The sequence below is a fragment of the Cheilinus undulatus genome, linkage group 3, assembly GCF_018320785.1.
Source record: "Cheilinus undulatus linkage group 3, ASM1832078v1, whole genome shotgun sequence".
Taxonomy (NCBI): Eukaryota; Metazoa; Chordata; class Actinopteri; order Labriformes; family Labridae; genus Cheilinus; species Cheilinus undulatus.
The window spans coordinates 28,440,519-28,464,660 of record NC_054867.1 but is presented as its reverse complement, the minus strand read 5'-3'; the positions used below and the strand labels follow the sequence as shown (position 1 = coordinate 28,464,660).

General features: G+C 37.9%; 2 protein-coding genes across 3 annotated transcripts; both read right to left on the bottom strand.

Annotated features, from left to right (window-relative positions):
- Positions 1-895: 895 nt before the first annotated feature.
- Positions 896-4,778, bottom strand: rft1 (RFT1 homolog). Of its 2 annotated transcripts, XM_041783045.1 has the most exons (10): positions 4,500-4,778; positions 4,309-4,394; positions 4,064-4,186; positions 2,758-3,049; positions 2,544-2,678; positions 2,172-2,432; positions 1,952-2,096; positions 1,750-1,855; positions 1,425-1,674; positions 896-1,287 (listed from the first exon to the last, which is right to left on the bottom strand). In XM_041783045.1, the coding sequence occupies exons 1-10, from the start codon at positions 4,560-4,562 to the stop codon at positions 1,123-1,125; spliced, it is 1,626 nt and encodes a 541-aa protein (XP_041638979.1). In that variant the 5' UTR covers positions 4,563-4,778; the 3' UTR covers positions 896-1,122. The 2 variants fall into 2 exon arrangements, with proteins under 2 accessions (XP_041638979.1, XP_041638980.1); XM_041783046.1 differs by lacking the exon at positions 4,309-4,394.
- Positions 4,779-10,084: 5,306 nt separating this feature from the next.
- prkcda (protein kinase C, delta a) lies at positions 10,085-23,886 on the bottom strand. The gene is made up of 18 exons (XM_041784015.1): positions 23,758-23,886; positions 20,560-20,689; positions 20,243-20,442; positions 20,085-20,151; positions 18,992-19,148; positions 18,449-18,480; positions 18,228-18,313; positions 17,552-17,681; positions 17,372-17,472; positions 15,819-15,915; positions 15,556-15,686; positions 15,163-15,336; positions 14,968-15,059; positions 12,719-12,781; positions 11,484-11,622; positions 11,173-11,361; positions 10,603-10,731; positions 10,085-10,479 (listed from the first exon to the last, which is right to left on the bottom strand). The coding sequence occupies exons 2-18, from the start codon at positions 20,666-20,668 to the stop codon at positions 10,321-10,323; spliced, it is 2,055 nt and encodes a 684-aa protein (XP_041639949.1). The 5' UTR covers positions 20,669-20,689; positions 23,758-23,886; the 3' UTR covers positions 10,085-10,320.
- Positions 23,887-24,142: the final 256 nt, after the last annotated feature.

The following is a 24,142-nucleotide window of genomic DNA, read 5'->3' as shown; positions in this document are numbered from 1 at the left end:
CATATTCCTTATGTTTAAGTTGGTCCCCACACGTGGGAATTTTCTTACAACTTTTCAATAACTTCCTTCATGGTGCAAAAATGGCTAATGCTCAGAGGCACTCTGGTAAAACTGCAGATCAAGCAAATACCCAGGCAACCCTGATGCTCTTTACCCAAGGTCATAGCCCCACTTTAAAGGAATAACTTGCAGTTTCGAGTTGAAATAGCCTACAAAAGTTCATTACCACCACTAAAGCACAAAACTGGATTAGATTCACGCAAAATATTACTTTAACAAACACTCAAATACACTTTGTAGGGTGTACTCGTCTCAGCTACTTAACTCATATTTCATTTTAACTTACTTTAATACTTATTTTAATTTTTTGTATTCCACTTGTATTTCATGCTCTTTTGTGTAAAAGTTCTCACTCCTGAAACTCTGGAGCTACCATGCATAAAAAGTTATTTCTTAGCATATCTCTCTTATTACAATTTTACTACAATACAGTGTAGCACAAAAAAAGCTGCACAAACACAAAGTTAAAGAAACCCCAGCTGATTCAGACAAACTACAACAGAAGACCTTGATTTTCTTATTACTGAAAGTATGTTTTTAAAATCACCTTGATTCTTTATTGAATTTTAAAAAAAGGTAAATTCTATGTAGTTGTCATCACTAGTTGTAATTTAAAATCATGATATTATATCATGTTGTGAAGTTTAACATGTTCATTACATTTTCAGTGAGAAACATTACCTAAAATGGCCCAAAAAAGCAGGAATCCTTCATTATGCTGGAAATCAAGCATCTGAATGAGAGTTTTGCTGATTGACAACACCGAGACATATTCAACACATGAAGTTTATACATTCATATTTTTATGCCATAAGTGTAAGAATCACAAATATGATAAAAGAAACCTTGTTTTATTGTAGGACAATTATCCCTGTAATGAGTATGACTGATTTACTGAAACACAACCATTGTTAACATCCTTAAATAGAGTCCCAAACTGTAATGATAATTGTTCACACTTGTTCCCTCGTTGCTTTGGTAGAGTCAGTAACTGTTGATTAGCAGCTACTGTTTGTTCTGAAACAGAAGCTTTTTCAGTCCAGGAAACACTCCAAGTCCAGGTCAAGTGTGTTTCTTTCTGTATCTTGGTAAGAGCTGAGTCCTCACAAACTGAACTAGACTATTTTCAGTAAGAAGAACAGTGATGAACACTATGAGTAGACACGCTGCTCCTACACTGATGTGGACCAGCCTCAGCAACCAGCCACCGTCACAGCAGAATAAACCCTGAAACCAGTGGATAGAAGTGCGCAAGTCAAGGCTTTGTATAAGACAGACAGATATAAAACTGTGGTATAATAATGCTAGGTAATATTTAAAGATAAAACATGAGTGGGGAACACAGAGTCAAGACTCTCTTGTACCTCTGACAGCGCTGTGACCACGGTGCTGACAGCGAGTGCCAGCAGGAGGAGTGGGGAGGGTAAGAGGCCACGCAGCGGTTTCCACTGACTCTCTTTGAAGTAGTGGTGAATGTAAAGAACACTGTGCATGATGCGGAGGCCCATGTTCAGGCAGTTTGCCATTATGAAGCCTACGGCGCCAGCCCACCATGTCAGTATGTAAGAGAGGAAGAGGAAGGACACTGAGAGAGCCAGCATCACAAGGTTATACCTGTGGACACAACAAAAACAGTGTCATCATACATGGTAGGTTATAACTGAAGCTTGTATATGCTTCCACTCTTACTTGTCAACCTCTTCTTGGCTCATGGCAGCGAACACAAAACACTCTGTGACACCGTTTACAGCGAGCAGGAGAACATAGCAGCTGTAGCATCGCAGCAAGGTTGGCCCTTTGATAAGAAAACAGCTGTGACTGAAAAGGAATGCAGAGCACAATTTAATTGTCACTTTTTCCTGATACATCAAGTTTTCCATAGCTTACTTACCTGCCCCACTACTCAGCAGAGAGCCGCCATAAATATCCAAAGCCAAGTGAGAGTAGGCGTAGCCAAACACAGTAATAATCAGACCAACCACCAGCACCAGTTTCAGCAGACACTCCAGGACCTCTGCTGCAATGGAAACCTCCTCCTGAAGACAAAACATGAAGTAGAGCCAGAAAATACTCCACAAAGGCGTGTTTATGTTTACATCCATGACTCACACCTGTTTCTGGCTCCTGACATCACGTCCTCGCTCCAGGACCTTGGCAAAGAAGATGTAGAAGCTTTCCTCGATAGGCAGGAAGATGAAGCGAGCCACCATTGAGCCTAGATTATTCACAATGTCATAAACTCCCTGGTCTCCAAAGCTGAGGACATTCAGGAAGGTCATTACATAACGCTCTCCCTCTGTGAGGATCTGCTTCAGGAAAGACTGCTTGAAGAAACTCCATGTAAGCCGGGCCAGAGTCCAATCGATAAGCAGCTACAAACAGGGTAATAGTATAGGATCATTATCTATATTTTGGTCGAATCAGATTGGTTGTATCAAAGTGATCCTTGCTCATAACAAGGAATATATAATCTTTTTCATTACCTCCCCATCAGCTCTACAGGGAAACAGATCTTTAATATGGTTCAGAGGAAAATTTTTCTTGGCTGCCTCTTTAGATCCCAAGAAACGAATGAAGTAAGCAGCATAGCACAGCACCAGGAATCCTGTGTACACCAGCTAAAAAACAGAGCTTAAAATCATTTCATGAAAAGGGACAAATTCAGACATAATGTAGAAGACTTAAGCTTTTTCTTACATGAGCAGCAGAGAAGATGTAAAGGCCCCATTGACGAGCAAACACCACCAGCACCACAGTTACACTGCACTTGGCAATCATGGCTAAGCTCTCAGCAACCACTTTAAGCCGAACGAACATATGAGCTTGAGCCAGGACCCAGAGGGGCTCAGCCAGGAGTTCCTGCACCCCTGACAAGGCAAACAGCAACACAGCAGGGCCATAGTAAGGAATAGCTTGTGGGTCTGGGACCTCGAGGAGCCACAACCACACACACGCCAGCAGGGCTGCCCATAACACACCCAGAGGAAATCTATAAGGTCAGTAGAACAAAAAATGAGACACACAAACAAGCTGAGAAAACAAGAAAAACACAATGTTGTCAAAATGTTCAGTAATTCAATACTTTTTGACGTTTTAAAACAATACTATTGCTATCATTTCAGTGATCCTTCATACTGACAAGTATGTAAGCTCCAGAGGTGAAGTACAAGCCTACTGTACTTAAGTAAAAGTGCAGATACTTTTGTTAACATTTTCTTGCATAGAAGAAGAAAAAGTTCTGGTCTTTAAATGTACTCCAGTAAGAATAAAAAGTAAGACAATTAAAGTTCACTCAAAGTAGTTAGTAGTAGCTAGGCGTTTTTACAGTGAAATATGACCTTTTCTTAATGTGCAATAGCTACAAAAGACTGTGAATCTCCACCAAGTTTGGTTATTAGGTGTGACTTAACCTATAATATAATGCAACAGCTGATTTGGAATGAAATCTGAAAAACATTCTCTCGCAATGTGGTACTGACCGTCATGTGTTGTGAAAGGTCAAATTACTGTCCTTGTTCTTGTTATTGGTAGAAAGCTTAGACTCCTCAGTTTGGCATTAAGTGTTTGTTTTTTTACTCACTATGCTTTCAAAAATGTAATGAAGTACAATACTTTCCTAAAAACACACTTGAGTAAAAGTAGTGATTTTATAAAGTACTCAAAACAGTACAAGTAAACAATAAAGCCACTTGATTAGAGTAATGCAGGTAACTGTAATTGGTTACTTTCCAACCCTGGTATGCTCTAAAATTAACTACATCGATTTCATTAGACTGGTGCATAAGAAAGGAATCAATCTGTCAAAACCTTGCATGCAAATTGCTCCACACTGTCTCACAATTTATACAAGTGGGTGCAGAGATCCCTTATTTTGTTAACTTGGAAAATTAACAGGAATCAATATTGATTTATTATTATTAGTATCATTATGACTTTTAAAAAATATTATAACATGAAATCCCTATAACATAGAACCAGTACATTAATCATCAAGCCAACTCACGTCAGCCAGAGCAGGTTGATAACTTGTCTCCAGCTGTGGTTTGTCCCGGACACTCCACTCAGGCAGGCTCTCCGGAAGGCTTCTCTCGACAGAAATACTAATGTGGAGTATAGTAGTGTAAGCCTGCATGATAGAGACACATAAACATATTCATATGACAGCAAAAAAACGGAAAATGAAATATTCAAATATACGGCTTGCTCTTATTTTACTTGGAAGCACTCCTTCCTGTCTGTCCTCTTTACCTGACGTTTACAACTCCAATCAGTTCTTTGGACACAAAACGCAGAGTGAATGCATTCAGAAGGAATGTGAGGACACGAAACATCACCTAAACAATAGCCATTACACACAAAAACATAAGACAGAATAAGAATATGAAGAATGTTTTAAGTTTAGTAAGGTGGCATGACTAAGCTTTTGCGTGTTCACGTACCTGTAGCAACACATTGTATGAAGCTAATGTGGACGCATTCTTCAGCACATCCTGAGAGCTCATTTTAGACTTCCTCTTACTCGCTGGAAATCTTTGTAAAACGTAACAAGAATAACGTATCTACCCTTTTCTACGAAACAAAACCATTATACTTTCATGCTGTACAACCGGCACAGTCACTGCCATAAAACACTTTAAACGCCGCCTTATTCAAGCGAGTTAGTGTGGATTTGAATTTGCTCAACAGCAGATGCTAGTAGTGGTTCAAGTAACACTTCCGTACACATTGCGTGGACCACGTAACGTGATGACGTCAAAGAGATTTATATACACTGCTGCGTCGCTAGAGGGCGAAGACATCGTTGAGAAATTGTAGGTGGCTGATAAGACAATCATGTTTTTTATTTATTTATTGAAAGAAAAAACCTATACAGTGCTTAACAAATTTATTAGACCACCACCCAAAGTAAGGTTTATGCCATAGCTGCCCTAAATTAACAGCATTGGTAATTACCAAAATCATTTTTTATGTTTCTGCAATGGTTCATACACCAATGTGTAAAAGCCCTTTAACCAAAATTATATTTTTAATGCTGAAATATAATTTTTATTGTTACCCATGAATTTTCAGATTTACTGATTTACAAAAAAAAAAAGAAAAAAATAGTAAAGCGCATTATTATTTCTTGATTAATGTGTCACATATAGTTATTTACTTGCATTCCTGTACAGAAAAATGAGTTTTAGTGGTTGAATGTAATGCCTGATTAATTTCTGACTTCTCAGAAAAGCCCAGTGAGCCGGCTCAAATTTGGGTGTAAAAAGGTGAATTCAGTTTGAAATCCCTCATTCCTGTTCAAAATGGTAAAACCTGTAGAGCTGACTGAAAATGAAAGAGTCCACATTAAAGCATTTCATGATGCTGGATGGTCTTTGAGATAAATATGACTGGTGGTCTAATAAATTTGTTAAGCACTGTATATATATATATATATATATATATATATATATATATATATATACATATATATATATATATATAATGAAATCCCGTTAAACATTTTCATTTTTATACTTTGTCAAAATGAATATTTGTAAGAACACCCTGGGCAAATCATGTTCTCACTCTTTAATTTAATTGTTATTTTAATGACTATTTTGTTTTTGAACAAGTGACTGGACCCTAAAGTCTGCCATAAGTCGGTCTAAAATGATCCATATTAGGTTATATATTGTTATATATGTTATATATTAGGCCATGTGTTTTATTTTGGTCCATAAAAGAATGATTTCATGTGTGAAATCTTGTTATTTTTCACTTTTTTTTTGGACATTTTTAACATTTAAAAAAAATTTGGAAATCGGAAAAGAAAGTTGCACAACAGCAACAGAACAATGTCAATATTCATTTTGTGTGTGTGTACGTGCATGTGTGTGGGGTATGTTTGAGAGAGTGTAGGCTTTTGCACAGAGTCAGTTTTTTTGGTCCAAATTATTTTTTTCCGGAACAGGTTCGATTTTATGCAAATTTCGCATTAGTTCAAGCCATTTAAATTGGTGACTAATGATTCAGAACAGCACCTGGTGTTTTCTTCTCACTTCTCTCTCTCTCCCTCTTTCACACCAAAACCTCACTACTAAACACAGTAGTTAGCCTTTGCACAATGTGGAGAGCAACCATGGTAATATGACAGATAAAGGCATAAGTTTGCTCCCACAGCCACCAAGCAAAGACTGAATTAAAAGTTGTTTTCCACCTCTCCGACTTGGCTCAGCCGTGACATATGAACTGGTGCCATATGAAGCTCTGTTGAGATGGATGGATCCAGTGGGATTTTTTAAGGAGTAACAGGGCCACAGTCTCATCCTCAATGCTTATTTTTGTCACACTACAAAACAATTTGCCACATTTCACTCATTTTCACAGTGTATACAAATAAAATTAAACGGACTGTTGAGCAAAAGAGTGTGTGTTTCTTATCATCTATCATCAGATATGTCTATTTCACAGTTTGCAAAGCTAGCTAGCATTAGATCAGTGTTTCCCAACCATTTTTCCCTGGAGCCCCCCCTACATATACCTAAGAAAAGCAGAGCCCCCCCCCCCACCACCACCACCACCACCACACACACACACACACACACACACCCACACACACACACACACACATCTTTGGTTGGGAACCAATGTATTAGATAGACAGTAATACAGTAATGTTAGCTAGTTAGTGTTAATTTGTTGATATATGATAATAAGCCATACTCTTTCACTCACTAGTCATGAATGTCACGCCGCACACACATTTCTCAGGTAAAAATGAAGATAACAGTTACATGTATCAGATGTTACTATGTAAAATAATCTTCTTTAAGGGGTTACACTTGTGATATAGCCGGTGTGGTCCACAAATTGACAAATTGACTGACAGTCACAGTTGAGAAGAATCAAAGGTTTTCATGTAATTCCATAGGAAATGAATGCAGGTCCCATGATGACCCACTTGTGCATCTAAGGGTTAAGCAGAGAAGTGACAAAAGTAGAAACATGAAGGTGTTTAGGTATATAATTAGGTAAATAATTGAAAAGCTGTTATAGAGATGGAAAATGATCAAATTTATGTTTTCACCATCAAACATTGTCACCAGAATTAAGGTATTAATCAGATGTACAGTTTTACTCCATAAGACCACTCCTCCACTGGTTGATAACTGACAGTGATGTTTTATGAAGTGGAAGGTGACGGTTTTTAGCCTGCCTCATTGAACTATTCGGAATTTCAGAATTGTAAGCTAAATCATTTCTACGGCAAATAGATAAATCCAAATTTTGATATAAACTTTGAATAGGAATGAAAAAAATCAGAAGAATGTTAATGTCAACAATGGTCAAAAATGGTAGTTTGAGAAAGAGTGAATTACTCGGTGTTAAATTTGGAAAACATAGCCAAGACCCAATGATTTATAAAACACTACAAAATACACATAAAATGTATGGTTGTTATTGAATCAACAAAACAGAACAAATATCTAATTCCAATATGAGAACATTACACCCTTCCTTATGTATTTGCACTAAAATAATGTTGAAGATGAGTAAGCCCACTAAAAAGTTATTTTGTGTTTTTGAACACATCTTTCATGGTATGGGTTTGGAATCTTGCTTTAAAATAAGCTGATTAAACTTGGGAGTTGATGGATTTATATAGATGTATTATTCCTGAACATTTTTGTTTTTTTAAAAATACAAACCAAAGAAACAGACAAAACAGACAAAAAAAATCAAAGCAAATCCAATACAGCATACCAAAAACAAGAACAGACCAAAAACAAACAACCTGCCTCCTAACAAAAAAGAAAAATAATAAAGGAATGTGTCCATGACAGTCAGGCGGTCAGTAATGTCCATGAATCACACAGAGGTCATAAGGAGAGTCCGTCAGTCCCAAGTTGTACATAGTTGAGTGAGGCACAGAGCAAAGATGAGAGGACCAAAGACCAGTATGTCTCAAACAGAGCAGCTCATAGCGATACAGGAAAGCACAAAAAAATACACAGTTGCTAGTTTGGCATTTCTCCTTTCTGATGTAGTCAATGAAAGGACCCCAAATCTTAAGAAACTTTGGATGAGAGACAAAGAATACCTGATTTCTTGGAAATGATATTGTTTAACCAAGTTTTAAAACAAGGAGAAGTGGATTTCCACCCTTTAAAAATAACTCTTTTTGTTATTACCATACCAAACCTCAGGGATTGTTGCAAGGTAGAGGGAACAGTCAGGGAATGATTGGAGCAACTCAATATCATAATAAGGCTATTAGGGGTCAGGTCTATACCATATAAAACACTGTACGGATGAAAATTATTGTTCCAGAAGCCTCAAAGTTTAAGACACGACCAAAGAAAATGTCCCAGAGTTCCATCACCAGACCCACATTTGTCACATGTAGCAGAAACAGAGGGAAAAAGCCTGTTTCATTTAGTCTTGGAGTAATGTAGCCGGTGAAAAACTTTAAACTGGATGAGTTGAAGTTTAGCATTGATAGAACAAGACTTGATCCCCGTCAGACCCTTGGCCCACAGCTCATCCGAAATCTCTCCACCAGTGTATTTAACCCACGCTTCTTTAATATGAGTAGATGGGGTTGCCGAAGAAAAAAATTAACTAGTTGTGATATTAAAAGTTTTGAGGTGTGAGGTTTTGTCATCATAAAAAAGATGTTGTTTGGGTAATGACTCTAACACAGAGAGAGCCTAAGAAAACTTCTGATTTGAAGACAGCAAAAAAATGACCTCAAGGAAGATGAAATTTAGACTGTAGTTGTGCAAAAGATGCAAAGTGATTGTTAATATAAAGATCCTTAATAATGGACAAGCCCCTGTCCAACTGTGTAAAAACAGTATCCATCAAACCTGGCTTAAATAAGGGGTTCTGGCAGATAGGAGCATAGGTAGACAGTTCCGGGAAACCCAGCGCACCCTTAGTCTGCTTAAGAATCTTGTATATGTTGCAGAAAATGAAATCATCCTTCAACTGTTTAGAAGATAAATTATATTAGAGAACAAAATTTCTGACAAAGAGGCCTCTGTTTAGTTTAGTAAGGGAGTTGATGGAATTTTTAATCAGATGTAAAAGATGGAAACAATAAAAAAAAGTACATCATCAAAGAAATATACATGTTACAACTATATACATATACAATATCTATATACAGCATTTCAGTGACTTTCTTCTCATAGTTTAAAGTCACGTACACCTGACTGCATTTGGTCATCATTTAAATCTTGTTTGCATATGTTCTTTACATGGCACTTTTAAAGTCAGTCACATAATTACAGATTTCACTTTTTCAGAAAGACATTATTTATCCAGTCAAAGGCAAAAAATTTGAACGTTTCAAAGACAGGTTACACATTCTAATTCATATTTTCACGTTATTCTACTCTTCATAGTTTAAGACCCAAATTATTTTTTACTGAAAGAGACAAAATGCAACAGATGGAAGCAGTGATGTACAATGGAATGGAAGTTATCTCAGCCTCCTGTCCGTATACTACTACTCATATAGGGCTGGACAAATAAGCATGCACACATACAGAACGACCTCAATATATACAGTAAAATGGCCCATTTCTATTCTTATTTTTTATATACAGTGCTTAACAAATTTATTAGGCCACCACCCAAACTAAGGTTTATACCACAGCTGCCCTAAATTAACAACATTGGTAATTACCAAAATCATTTTTTATGTTTCTGCAATGGTTAATACACCAATATGTAGAAGCTCTTTAACCAGAATTATATTTTTAATGCTAAAATATAATTATTTTAATCCATGAATTTTCAGATTTACAAAAAACCCTGAAAAAATAGTAAAGCACATTATTATTTCTTGATTAATGTGTCACATATAGTTATTTATTTGCATTCCTGAACAGAAAAATGAGTTTTAGTGGTTGAATGTTATGCTTGATTAATTTCTGACTTCTCAGAGAAGCCCAGTGAGCCGGCTCAAATTTGGGTATAAAAAGGTGAATTCAGTTTGAAATTCCTCATTCCTGTTCAAAATGGCAAAACATGGAGAGCTGACTGAAAATGAAAGAGTCTGCATTAAAGCACTTCATGATGCTGGATGGTCTCTGAGACAAACATGACGGGTGGTCTAATAAATTTGTTAAGCACTGTACATGCCCCAGAGCAATAATATGTGCTAATGAAGAGGTCAGACAAAATACTGATTTTAGAACAGCTCAACTATTTGCCATTCCAATGAGGTGACAGAATAAGGGGGCTGTGCATAACTTTGCCTCACTAATACAGTCACTTTTCTAAAAGATGCTCCATTGTAGGGTTGATGAATGAAAAGCCAGAGAATGCTGACTGATCCATGGAGTCTATGAAGTTCTTATCGCTGTAAGAGAGGCGAGGCTTCTCACTCAGGAACTCCCGGTCAAAGTTACTGCAATCATTTGGTGCTTTCTGTAAATGAAAACAAATGGGACCCAGCAAATGATTATCATGACCAACAGTCCTCTACAGATGTAATACATCATCAATACTTCTTTATAACTTAATCCTTAATGACTTGTATGTGTGTCATACCACTTTTGGTTTGAAGGGGGGTTCAACCTCTCTCTTCTCCAACGCCTGCCAGTTGATAGATTTGAAAAAAGGATGTAAACAGATATTACCCACAACTCCGAGCCTGCGAGTGGGGTCTCTCTCAAACAACTGCAACGAAACAAAGTTAGAAAGGGAGAATGAGAAATGTGCATCTCAAAATATTCTAAACTGACCAGATTTTATGGTTTCTAGATACATTTCATTAAACCTTAAGATGTGAAATTCTATTATTTTGTACAGGAACATATGAACTCAAAATTTAAAACAAAACGCTGCAGTTGACACTTACAAATGTCTGTGGATGATCTGCTGTTGTTTTTGTTTCACTTCTGAAAGCTGGTGGCTGAATTTCATAGGACAGGCTTACATGAGCAGTTTGCCTGTGTTTGTTTAGTCACTACTTCAACACGCAACTTCTGACTTTGTTAACTGTCTATATGTGTATAAATTTTGCATTTTGTGTGATGACCAAATGAAAAAAACAACTACTACTAAAATAAAGAAAATGTAACCTACAGTTAGATCATTTATTAAACATGTGGCACAAACCCGTTCAAGCAGGTCCTTGGCCTCCTTGTTGATCCAGCGAGGATAGTGGGGAGTGTCCATACGGATAGACTCAAACAACTCATCCTCATCATCTCCGTGAAAAGGTGACTGGCCGACAAGCATTTCATACAGCAACACTCCAAATGACCACCAGTCAACAGAAAAGGAGTATTTCTGACCAAGCAGGATCTAAGTTTGAAAAACATTAAACACAAAAAAACCCTGTTTTATTAAGAATCTTGAAAGCAAATTATTTACAAAAAGTAAATACTTCAGAAAAAGGGAGAATTACAAAGTATGAAAAAGTTCACCTCTGGGGCGATATAGTCAGGAGTACCGCAGAAAGTTGTGGCACGATTCTCCCCAAACACGTTCTCCTTGCACATGCCAAAGTCAGCAATCTTTATGTGTCCCTCGTGATCCAGCATCACATTGTCTAACTTCAAATCTCTAGACACAGAAGAACCACAACAGGAGGGGAAATTAGCACAAATAATTGGATTGTAAGTTTTAAATTGTCTTCATTTCTAAATGAAACAAAGTTTGAATTTAGGTAATACTTTCATGCTTGTATATCAACTTTTGAGAAATAAATGTGTGACAGATGTCAACTTTCAAATGCACTAGAGCAGTGGTTTCCAAACTTTTCAGCCCATGATCCTCAAAGTAACAGTTGCAGAGACCGGGAGGAGTTTTTGCACACTTGTTAACTGCTGTTCATTTCAAACTGAACTCATTTTAAGGATAAGTTTTTTACAATAATGGATAGGCTCTACAACTTTGAAGCATTTCAAATCTGTCTTTGTTTTTGTTTTCTTAAATTTACATTTACAGTAATCTTCACAGGACAGTCCACAAGTCAGCACACAGAAAAACTCTTTTTTTACAAACAAGACTGTTTCCTGTCCAGGATTTTAAATCACTTGTTAAAGGGAGATCTGGTGGGTTTTGTTGAACTGTTGCATGCTACCAGGTTGTAAAGCAGTATATTAGAAAAAAATCATTCAGATAACTGCTGTTTCCAGTATATTTCACTGTCAACTGAAAACAAGGGATCCAAAGCTTGCCTAAGAATGTTTTGAGTGCAGTTATTGAAAAGTTGTAGCTTTCATATATGGCTGTGCAATTGCAAGTATTTTTAGCATTCATATTTACTTAAAATTCAAACATGTATATTTCTTTTAAAAGTTAGTGTTTCTTTATTTAAAACCTAAATGATCATCAGCACTTCACTAGGAAGGAGAGGTCTCCTAATAGTTTCTGCTTACAGCTACACCATCACAATGTAAAGATGAAACATTTAGTAAACAAACTTGTGAAATAGTTAGGAATGACCTAATCAGGTATATTTCACATCGCACTGGCAACTGAAATAAAATGAAAAATCTTGTGTAAAGTAGGAAAATTATTCAAAACAGTCTGCTGGCATTTTTTCAAGAATATCAGTTCAGATGTAGGGACACCAAGAAAATGTAACATCATGGTTATTTAACCGCATGTCCTGTACATGAAGATGTGCTGTGTATTTTTTCTTTTTTCGTCTGACCTGTAAATGATCCCTTTGGAATGTAAGAACTGAAGACCCAAAATGATCTCTGCAGAGTAGAACCTGAAGGACAAACATGACAGAAAAAACATAAAAATGTTCATTAGAGAGGGGAGGCTACAGGTCGGGGCTTTAGCTGCTGGGAGCTGAGCACTGGTGTCACTGCAGACTCATGTCGGTGTCGAGCTGAATTATAGAAGAGGACATTTGTATGGAGTAGTAGTCAGGTGAATAACACTCTCATAATGTGAAACCTGAGAGCTGCTTTGAGCTGAAAGATTAGACTATCTGTGACCTGCTTCTCTTGTCATCTGTGTCCACTGAAACCATTGTGTTTTGAGAGGAGATAAAGCAGCCTTCGCTCTAACCCAATAACTCAGCATTCACTGTAAATGACCAACTGCAATGAACTGAACAGGCTGTTATCTATTGATTATCACTCACTGCAAACCTTTTTAAAATACAGCTCTCATGGAACAAGCCATCAAGTGCAGATATATCTACATGAAGTAAAGTGTAGTCTGTGTAAGAAAAGTTGGACTCTGCTGTGTGAGGAACGGGCGCTGCAGACTCTACAGCACCAGGGCAGCAGGTTAGCAGTAGCCACGGGGGAAAAGGACTTTAGTGCTGATAAAGAGGTCACTGGAAACTCTGCAGTTCATTTTCTGCCTGAGGAAAACTCTTGCATAACCAAATACAGGAGCTAGTTTCCATTCTACTGCAACAACTTGTGCAGCATTACACCAGCTTATTTTCTACATTAAAACAAATATTTACTGAAATGCATGTCCTATTAAAGTTTAATGCCAGATAATGAAACAGCACACTCTCTTTCCCTCACTCAAGATGGTAAATTATCCATCCAGGCTGAATACAGTCACTGAGTGAGGAGGATTTCAGAGGATGCCAACACAATATCAGGTGTCTGTGCTTGTAAAGACGAGGATTATTCCTGTCATCTCATGGGTCCAGGACAGTAGTTTAAATACATGCAATGTAAGAGCACACTGTTTTTAAATATCACAGTCTAGACCACAAGTAAATCTGATTTCGTACGCATACACCAACACGTCTTTAAATGTGGGTGTATAACAAATGAAGTATCAATCGATCATGTCAATATAAGCTACATTTAAACTCAACCAGCTCTGCTTCATTTTTCATGTTGATTTGTTTTTAATAACAAGAGTGATTAAAATAATAAAGTATTGAACATCTACAAACCCCCAGAAAATAATAAATTAACCCCTTAAAGCCTGTTGCATCATTTTTGATACGTACTTGTATGATACCTCTATCTAATCAATATGATCAATAAATTAATTAAGCAAAACTTTGAATACAATCTGATAAATGATAAAAACGCCCTCAAGTGGATTATCAGTTACCAGAAACACCTAACGTATCAAATGAGATACAAAAAATATATATATATGTTCAATTTAATGGAAATTTGGATTTTTTTGAATTTCAAAAGTTGAACGTGTCAGTTCCAAAAAAAATGAGAATTTTCTGGCTATAATTTGTGTTTTCAGGCTTTAATGGGTTAATCCAAAAGCTCTAATAAGAGCTGCTAGTAGTGAAAGCATTTCAGCCTTTATTGTGCTTTTCAAGGAGGGAAATAAATTAAGTAAATGGAAAGATGTGTCATAAAAGACAACACATCTGCTTCAAAGCTGAACCTCTATTTTCAACAATAGAGCACCCTTTTGAATATTGCCTTAAAATGTGAATTTAAGACAAAAAGCACCTTCAAAGTAGAGTTTTGCTTACATCTATCATTTGGAAATGGGAGTCTTTTAAAACTTTAGTTGGTGGTGGTGTAGGTGCTAGCAAGCTTTAGAATCGATAACACTTTTTTTCTTTTTTACAAGTGCGCCTTTGTTTTGTTCTGGAGGGGTTCCCATAGAGTGATGAGTGGAGAGGTGGGTGGAAGTAACTGATACCTCCCCATACAAACATGCACAGACACAAAGAGACGCTCATTCCTTACAAGGGCAGGCTGCTTGTGAGCATTAGCCAACGGACACCAAAACAGCCTCAACCCATCAGCATTCAGTATCACATGAAAAAAGGGGAGAAAGACAAAGAGGGCGGCATGGGGAAGGTGACTATAGGCATCTCTTAATGTCTGCATCCCATCAACTCATTGATATGTTGAGTGTCACTGTCTGCATAGCTACAGGAGCAGCAGTGGAAGTGTTTTTTAACATTACATGTTATTTTGTCTGTGTGACAGTGAGACTCACATGGCTCTGAAGGGTTCAAAGCGTCCTTTCTCCTGAATATGAAACATCAAGTCTCCTCCATTCAGATACTCCATCACAAAGAAGAGATGCTCCTGTTGGCACAGGTGACTTTGAGTTGTAAAGACCAAAATCAATTTATTGATATGGAATAGGGAAAAAATGGGGAAAGATATAATTGAAGCAGAAGGGGACTACCTTTGTCTGGAAGGTGGAGTAGAGATGTGTGAGGAAAGGGTTTTCCCAGGCTAAAGCCAACACTCTCTTCTCTATCATTGTGCACTCCACATCATCATCCATCAGAACCACATCTTTCTTTAAAGCCTTCACTGCAAAGTACTCGCCTTGACCCTTCAGCTCTGCCAGGAGAACCTGAGAAGAGAAGAGAAGAGAAGAGAAGAGAAGAGGGGTTGAACTAATGTTTTAGTTAACTTTTAATAACATTTCAATTGCTTTTCCATACTTTCAAAATCAACTGTGAGACTTTGTGAGGCCTGATGTCGCCAGTGTATTATAACAGTATGTCACTCATATGCTGGAGCATTGTTAATGCACTCTCATATCTTAATGACACCAAAATGTTTGGTGTACCTTGCCAAAGCTGCCTTTTCCTAAGACCTTGTGAAAGATGAAGTTGTCCACATTGATGCGTGTTAGATGGGTAATACGAGACTGAGGTCGTGGGCTGGACCCCTCCCACAGTCTGCCATAAGGAGATCCTTCTATTGAACAAACATAGAAATGGCCCATGCACATATTTGTTCTCAACACTTTACATTATTCCTCAAGAACTACTACTACACAGAGTCTGCATACATAGATTAGTGTATTCATAAAAAGAACTACACACTTACCATTGATATCCAGTCCAGCAAGCTTGTTCACTTCATCATAGATTCCAATATCTGGCAGATTAGGTAGGTTTGGGTCTGAACGGCGGGTAGATGGTTTCTGATGAAAAAGCCAATGTAAACACAAAAAATAGGCATGAAATGGTCAAAAAAACAAAGGTTTCCCAAGTTGCGGTTACCTATCTACCGGTAATGCATTCAATTTGCAGTCCTTACTTCTGGCCCTACCCAAAACTACAATAATTTAGAGGCCTGTAAGGGAGAAAAAGGGTTTCACAGTGGGGCAGTCCTTTAACACACCAGCTCAGATTCATGAAGCTCAGATTCATATTGGAGTTTAGGTGTCACTCTCAACAATAAGTCAAGACACAGAGAGAATTTGTGCTTCACATGAAAGGGACACTCAGATTGAAGATTTATTTCAATAGATAGTTGCCACTTATGAGCTACATTTCAGGAGAATATAATGTGGGATTGACACAAACATAATGTCAAGTGAGAATCCACAGTGTTTGGGTTTGGACTAATTTTACTGTTGTAATGAGTCCCATTTAAGGACCTGGTTTAGGACATTATGGGGTTGAAGTAGTTAAGATCATGGTTATGTTCAAAATGACAAAGATTTGATTAAATCATCAGCAGCTTGATAGCTAAGTTTTCATTGCTGACTTTGATACAAGGTGTTTTGGGGTCCTGGGCACAATCAGTATCCAATGTGGGCTCTTTGGCAAGGTCCTTAATGCTATGAACACCCGTTTATGTCTCAGATGTGCATGGCATTGGATTAAAGCGTCTGCTAAATGATGTTGTAACATTGTATCATAAACCCACACTGCACTTTATACCACCATGCTAGTCTTGTGTTTTTATCATGTGTCTTTGAGGCGCCTTGACTCACGAATTAGTTTAACAAAAAAGTCGAAGGGAACCAGGCTGTTTGCAAAAATGTACATACTTGAGTTGTTTATATTTTCAAATGATCTCTAAGCAGATCAAGAAAATTAAAAAATGAAGTACAGTTGATCTATTCAAGGTTGTTCAAGTATTTTTTAACTCAATTTTCAACTGTAATCACATATTGGTATGAAAGTTAAGATTATGCAATGTTGATGTATTTTCACCACAATGTAGTGCATTAACTGCCTCCCTTTGGACAGAAGCCAAATGAAGTGTTACAAAACTTACTTGAGACTTGCCTCTAGTCTTCCAACTCCTGAGAAGAATATGATTTTTGCGCATTTCTTGACATGTTTGTGGGACAATGTATTAGCGTATACCCAAAAAAGGCTGAATCATGATAAAGGACTTATGCCTGTCTTCAATACAAAGGTCAAATCCCCTGAACATCTTTCGTGGACCTAAATCCTTTAAATTCATTTGAGTGTTAAAAGAGTTGCACAAGAGGTAATGTTATCTGAAATCTGCTGTGCCTGGGCAATGTTAGAATTAAATTATGTTGGGTGATTTCTGAGTTAGACTCTTCTTTCTAATCATTTAGACATTTACGTCAGCACCTGATTAAACCAAACATTGAATTACTGTCTCCATAAACTCACCTGGCTGACTTGTGTGAGTGCCTCAGCCAGTAGTTTCTGGTTGATACCACACAGGTTCGCCACTTTATCTTGACACTTGTGATGAACATTCATGGCACAGTCTACAAGATGAAAAAAATAATGTTTACGAGAAGAGTAAAGTTGTATTTTAAGACTTATTCATTTATTTCAGAGCTGTACCTTCACACTTGAGTCCTTGTTTGACTAGGCCCCACAGCAGACTTCCACAATGGTCACAAAAGGTGGGACTCATGTAGTTGTTGGTCTTGAAACGATGTGGCATGTCAATTTTAAAGCGCTCCTTCTGGAACTGCAGGGACAAATGTGATTCATCATCTCCATGAAAGACAACTGGTGAGGGAATCCTTCTTGGCCACCTGTGATAAATTGCAGGCCTGCGTATCTGCCTCATTTTTTTTCCTGTTTACTTTGTCTTCTGCTTTTCTTTCTGTGCCTGTACTGTCAAAAGTGACTGCAGTGATGGATAAAAGTTCCTTGCATCTCAAGGCCTACTATGATTTAAAATGCCCCTCAGAGACCTCCCCCCGGCTTTTAAAGGCCCTATGGGTGGGTGTGCTTGTTTATTACCATGATATCATTATCTAGGTAAACCGGTCTATGATTGGTTTTATCCACCAGTATTGATGCTCACTGAGAAGACAAGAGCCTCTTTTTAGATGTGGACCCTGGCTGTAAACTAGGACCTGCTGGTGCAATCACATAATAATTGTTTTTGATTAGAAAACATCTACTACAGCACAAAGCAGACAGAGAAAGCACAGATTAAACTGACATTTTGAGGCATACACAGAACCCTCACAGCACACTGTGTACTGCACAAATATGTGATACTTACCACAGTATCCCGACTGTTGGCAGCAGTACCTGTACATCTGCCAATGATTTTGTCTATACATTTCTTGTGGATTGCTGCATTGCATTCTGATAATTAAAAAAAAAAACAGAATAAAAGACACTGGTCAGGAAAATAAAACACTACCATAATGTACAAACATCCCAGAAGTTATGTATAAATAAATATTGCTTAAACTGGATATTTAATTGTTGTTCACTTACGTCTGCACTTATAGCCTTGTTTGTTGAGCCCCCTGTGGGAGAAAAGGTGACATCACTGGGTCAGTTTAAGTTACTTTTTTGATTATGTGAATAGAAACAATTTGCTTATAAATTATTTTATATTCATAACTGAACGATGTTGTGCAGCGTTATTGATTTTTGTGTCAGGCTCTCTGTCTTATTTTTAACCAACTTTCTCTTTAGTAAAAAAAAGTTTTTCTTTTCAAAGCAGATCAGGTAAGATCTGCTGCCATTTGAGCATGAAATTAAACAACTGCAACAGATGTTACAACCTTACGGGAATACTGACATTTATAGGTCTCATCAATTAAGTCACAAAGAAAGTTATCTAACGTTTTCTGACTTAAGTCCATAGATTCTAGCAGCATTGAATGCACCAAAAATATAAGGAAGTCCCTTAACACTATAGTCTACTTTAGTCTTCCTGTATGGTGGTAAGAATTTATCTGATTAGTCTTGAAAGACTTCCCTTCTAGCTGTGGTAAAGGTTTGGTAATAAGGCAAAGTGTCAGGCAGACTGACCAAACAAATTCTCTGCAAACGGAGCAGAAAGTGGGCTGTCTGAAGAATGTGGCGATGAACTCATGGTTCTTAATGAAGTGGATCTTTGCCTGCTTAATGGCTCCTCTTCTGCGGTTCAAGGTAGGAGCCTCTTCTTCCTTTGCAGCCTGTTTATTTTCTAACAGATGAACAGAGAAACACAGTCAGTCAAAGGTTATTCTGTACTGGTCACTAATTGATAGCCATAGAGGTAAACTGTTGGGACTCATAGGAAATTCTGACACAAATGTCTGTGAATCATTAAAATAACACAGAAAAATACTAACCATTGGCTGGACGGTGTGCTTATTAAGGGTGGTTACAAGGAAAAGGAATGAACATAGCAGCACAGAAATCACACAAGTTGTTCTTGACTGAAAAATAGTCATCTCAGCATGGTACTGAGTTTTTGAAGAATGGTATCTCATACTGAGTTTCTTTCCCATATGTTTATGTAAAAGAATCCACTCCTAATTTCATACTACTAATTCAGTTTCTTACTTGGATCCATTTCTCTTTTGGCTCCATCTTTAAGTAATGGGATCTTACATTAATATTAATAATACCAAGTGTTTCAAATTTTCACATAATGCTGTGAGAGACAGTGCATATGTTTATTCTGAAAGAAAGTTTCCATAATAAACTACAGGGGAAACACTGTCTACCACAAAAACATGCATGACCTCTCCCCTCTTTGGTAAAACCAGCAAGACTCCAGTATCCTTTTCTTGGTCTAAACCAGGATGGTGATTATTCCTTTCATCAAAGTCATCTGCTAATGTTGTTAGCCCCCCACCAATCGAATCTCATCATGCCAGTGAGGTGCTAATGAGATCAAGAGTTTTAAAGCTCTCCGCATTTCTTAATGCAGAATCTTCCATCATAAATACGTAGTGTTATGAGGAAATCTACCCAGGCTCTAGTGACAACTTGGGAAATCTTACCCCAGGAAAACATAACACCCTGAGTGCTTCAGAAGATGATACAATTTCTGCTGACCTTTATTTCTGTGTGATTACAGATAAAGGGTCTACAACAGAAGAGGCTAAAAATGTTTCTATTTTATTTTTCTTACCTGTATCTCCTCCCTCCAGGAAATACTGCACAGCCATCATCACTTTCCCTGAGGGGTGAAGATCCACCTGAACATACAAACACACAGTTTAATGCAGAGTTAAACAAACAGCTTGTTTTGACCATGGAAGGAACAGAGGACTGTATTCCAAGTCCTACCCAGAACTCAGCACGCCCATTGGCTTTCTTGCAGCGTTCAGCAAGGACAGAGACTCCAACAGTGACCTCAGCAAGGGGCTCCTCTGCTGTCTTCATCAGCAGTACCTCCAGCACACGACCCTCATAGATGTGGGCATCGAAACAAGCCTTCCATGCAGGGTACATTGTGGGTTTCCTCTGAACCAGGGTTTTACCTCGTTCTAGCAAAAGCAAGATGTAAAGAGAAACACAAAAAGACTGTAACACCTTCTTTTTAAACAGAGATATCAAACTTCTGTAAATGAGAGGGCAGTACAGATTATAAAAGTGTTTCTCACCAGTTGTCAAAGCCTCCTTCATCTTGATTGCACAGAAGGGCGAGTCGGCCAGGGGAGGCAAGAGCCCTAAGTCATATGCATTAAAGGCAATCCTCAAAAAGGGAGCCATGGTGACGAGTACCAAGGTCACCTGCTTACAGAGATTGACAAACACAGTGAAAATATTAAATATGCACACAGTTACAGTTTCAACTTATGTAAACCTATTACAATGCATATAGCCTATACAAAATCTTAAAGTACATTAAGAATCCAAAAGAAGGATAGAAAAAACATCGGTACACTCTCTTTGATAGACATCTGTGTACCAGATTTCAAGCCTAGATGCAATATTCTATCACACACCTGTACAAAAAATGTGAAATGTGGTGTCAGCCAGTGCAGAGGGTCTTTCACTGAACCTCTACTTTTTGCAAAAACAGGAAACAATTTGACTCTGCACACTGTGCCTTTACAAGAACTCTAACTACTTTTCTCTTTTCAAATGAAAAAGCTCATTTCAAAAAAGGTACGCCTTTTAATTGCCTGTTTATTCTGTAGAGGGCATTCTATTCTACATTTTATTTATAAAAGAAAAAGTCTAATGTTGTAGATAAAAGTCAATAAAATTATAAACTTATGTGACATAGGTATTATTTGTATTATCTGTTGTATGTACAGATAAATTGCTGTAATATGAACCTGCACAAACAACAACATTAATCTCAATTAATTAGGTAGTTGTTAAATTCATATTCACTATGTATTCACACTCAGAATGCCAGATAAAACCCAACCCATAGATTAACTACTTGGTGTCAGTCTGGTGAGATAGCTAAAATGATGTTTAGAAAAGGAAGGAAATGATGTTGACAAAGACCTTAGGTGAGAAATTACATTACTTCTGCATTTTAATTTTTTTAGCTTTTAAAATTTTATGCCCTAATATTTTACCATTTATAGTGTTTAAAACATGACTGGGGCTCTTATGATGGACATTTGTCACATCTCATACACCCACACCTGCAATACAATGATACATTAAAATTTATAAAACAATAGTTGTTACATTAGCCTAATACTCTGTCTTATAAGGGAAATACATGCTTGTAGTGATAGATTGGTGTGGGATCAATAACACCTTATGTACTTGGCAAAAGCTGCTTCATGCTCAATATAGCTTGTGTAAGCTTACATGTGCTACCGACTGAGCCACAACTTGTTCTGTACCAGTCTATATGCCTCTGGTTTCTCTATGTGCGCTGTAAAGTTGACGCCCATCCTTCTTCTCGTCAAGCATTTCAGTCACACAAATACCATTCAATATGCCTATTCTATTGATTTAACAACTCTGTTGTTTGAAAAACAACTGCCTTGTCAGATCAGCAAGCATCATCAGCGCCTCTTACACTCTTTCTGGTTCCCTGTATCTTTTTTTTTTTTTAAATATGTAGTTTGCAGCTGCAGCAGTGGGGGTGTTTGCCTGTGCTACAAAGGAAGAGCGAGCCTCAACATGTCGCTAATCCAAATACAAGCATGCAGTGCACCACAGTAGTCCTTGCTGGTATTTTCAATCCTACCTAAACCCATAACCACCCACACTAAGACCAGAAAAATATGAAAGAAAAAAAAATAACAAGGCAGAAAAAGTCTCTACTAACAGGGAGGGTGATAAATCACCATGTTCACATAGTCTCTCCCTGCTGCTGCTGTTGCTGCGAGCTGTCATGTCAGGGGTTTTTGGAGATCAATAACAAGCACAGTGTGTGATTGAGGGTGGCACAAGATTGATTACCAAGGAAACTGCATGTGCAGTTTCGATTTGTCCCATCTGTTAAATTCAGTAGTTATGTCCTTATAAATGCCGCATTCAAACTTTTGCTGAACTGCCCAAACTGCTTATATGTGCCATACTTACTGACACAAAAACAAACAAGCAGGGTTGCAAGAAAGAGTAGCACTTTTTTAACACTATATTATCACATCAATAATCTGGTCCCATGACAACATGGAAAAAAATGAGAAAAGAATACAGACACCTTATGCAAGTGACTGTGCTTCACCAATGTAAAATAATCACCACTGCAGACAACAATGTAATATATGGACAATATAAGCCAAAAATCAAGGTCCCTATCCACAATAAACTTCAGTCTTACAACTGATGACACATGTCCTCACATGTGCCTCTCTGAATCACATACACATGTGGTGAAGATGCAACGGGATATTAAGATAGTTTTAATTCCTATAGCCTACTCAGTGCTCAAATGCTACTCTGTTGAGTATTACTGAAAGTTGCAAAATGCAGGAGCAGATGATTTACAACGCAAAAATGAGCATGCAGTGATTAGAGGACAGGCAGTGTGCACCTGACAATTCTTGTCACAACATTTATCTTTCAGAAGGATGTGGTTGCACGCCGGCTGACTGTTCACAGATGTCTTGTTAAATATGACTCAAGAACAGTTTCTATCCAGGTTCTCTATATGACAAATAAATATGGCGGTTTATATAAAAAACAGCAGTCCTCTTGCTTTGCTGTCCAGACCTGCCCACATTCCTCTTCACCGCCCGGTGTACAGCGTATTCTGTGACCCGGACTGGAATTCCATAATGCCACAGCAGCCTCAACTATCATCATAACTAACTGTGCCTATGTAGCTGTTGGTCACACCAGCGAATGTAGAAAGGGTCACGTTTTGACAGCTGAAGGCGGTAAACAATACTGGTTAGTTTGCATAGAAGTAACACATCACCTGCCCGCAACTGACAAAAAACAGGTAACTTTTTCGAGTCGACCCTGTAGTTTAAAAAAGTCACACAGGACAAAGATTCTGTCAAAACATTTAAGCTAAAATGCCCATAAACAAGCAAAACAAAAGTTGTCATGCTTTATGTCTAAGTCAGGACTGCTGCTTGGTTTACGAAATTTTGCTTATAACGCCTTACAGAAGGGTGTAGAGATAACTTTGAAAAGGATTAATGTTACAACAGCAAATAAACTCGTTACGATATCAGACTGTGGAGGAAAAGCTAGCGAACGTTAGCACCAACGGTTACGGTTGACTAGTTAACGCTACGGTTAGTTTCCCCATAGATGAAAGATGAAACAAGAAGAGGAGAGGACTTCAGTTTTTTGTCTTTTAGCCCCTTTTCCGCTCTCCAAACATGGTCAGCCGTAACTGTAGGAAGAAAATAAGAAAACGACAGCCTCACCTCGCCCTGCAAACGCGGTGCTTGCTCTTTTTCACCGCAGCACGATGAAAGTTGCTCTTTCTCTTCCTCTCGTTTTTTTTTCGCTCTGTGATTCCGTCGATTGAGGAAGTGTGGCGCGCGCTCACTGAGGCTTTCTCGGCAAACTGTGACGTTTACCTGCCACACTCACTCACAAACACACACACACACTCACACTCGCAGCACCCCCAGTAGACACAAAGCAGCAAGTTGCCCTATTTTGAATGAAAGTCCCGGCTGTCCATGATTGTGATTTTTCCACATGAGTTAGGCCTGTTTCATTATGCCAAAAATATGTTCCATGCACATTTTATTTTCCATTACTGCATTTAGGGCGACTGTTGTAGGCCTTTTAGCCTTGTTGATC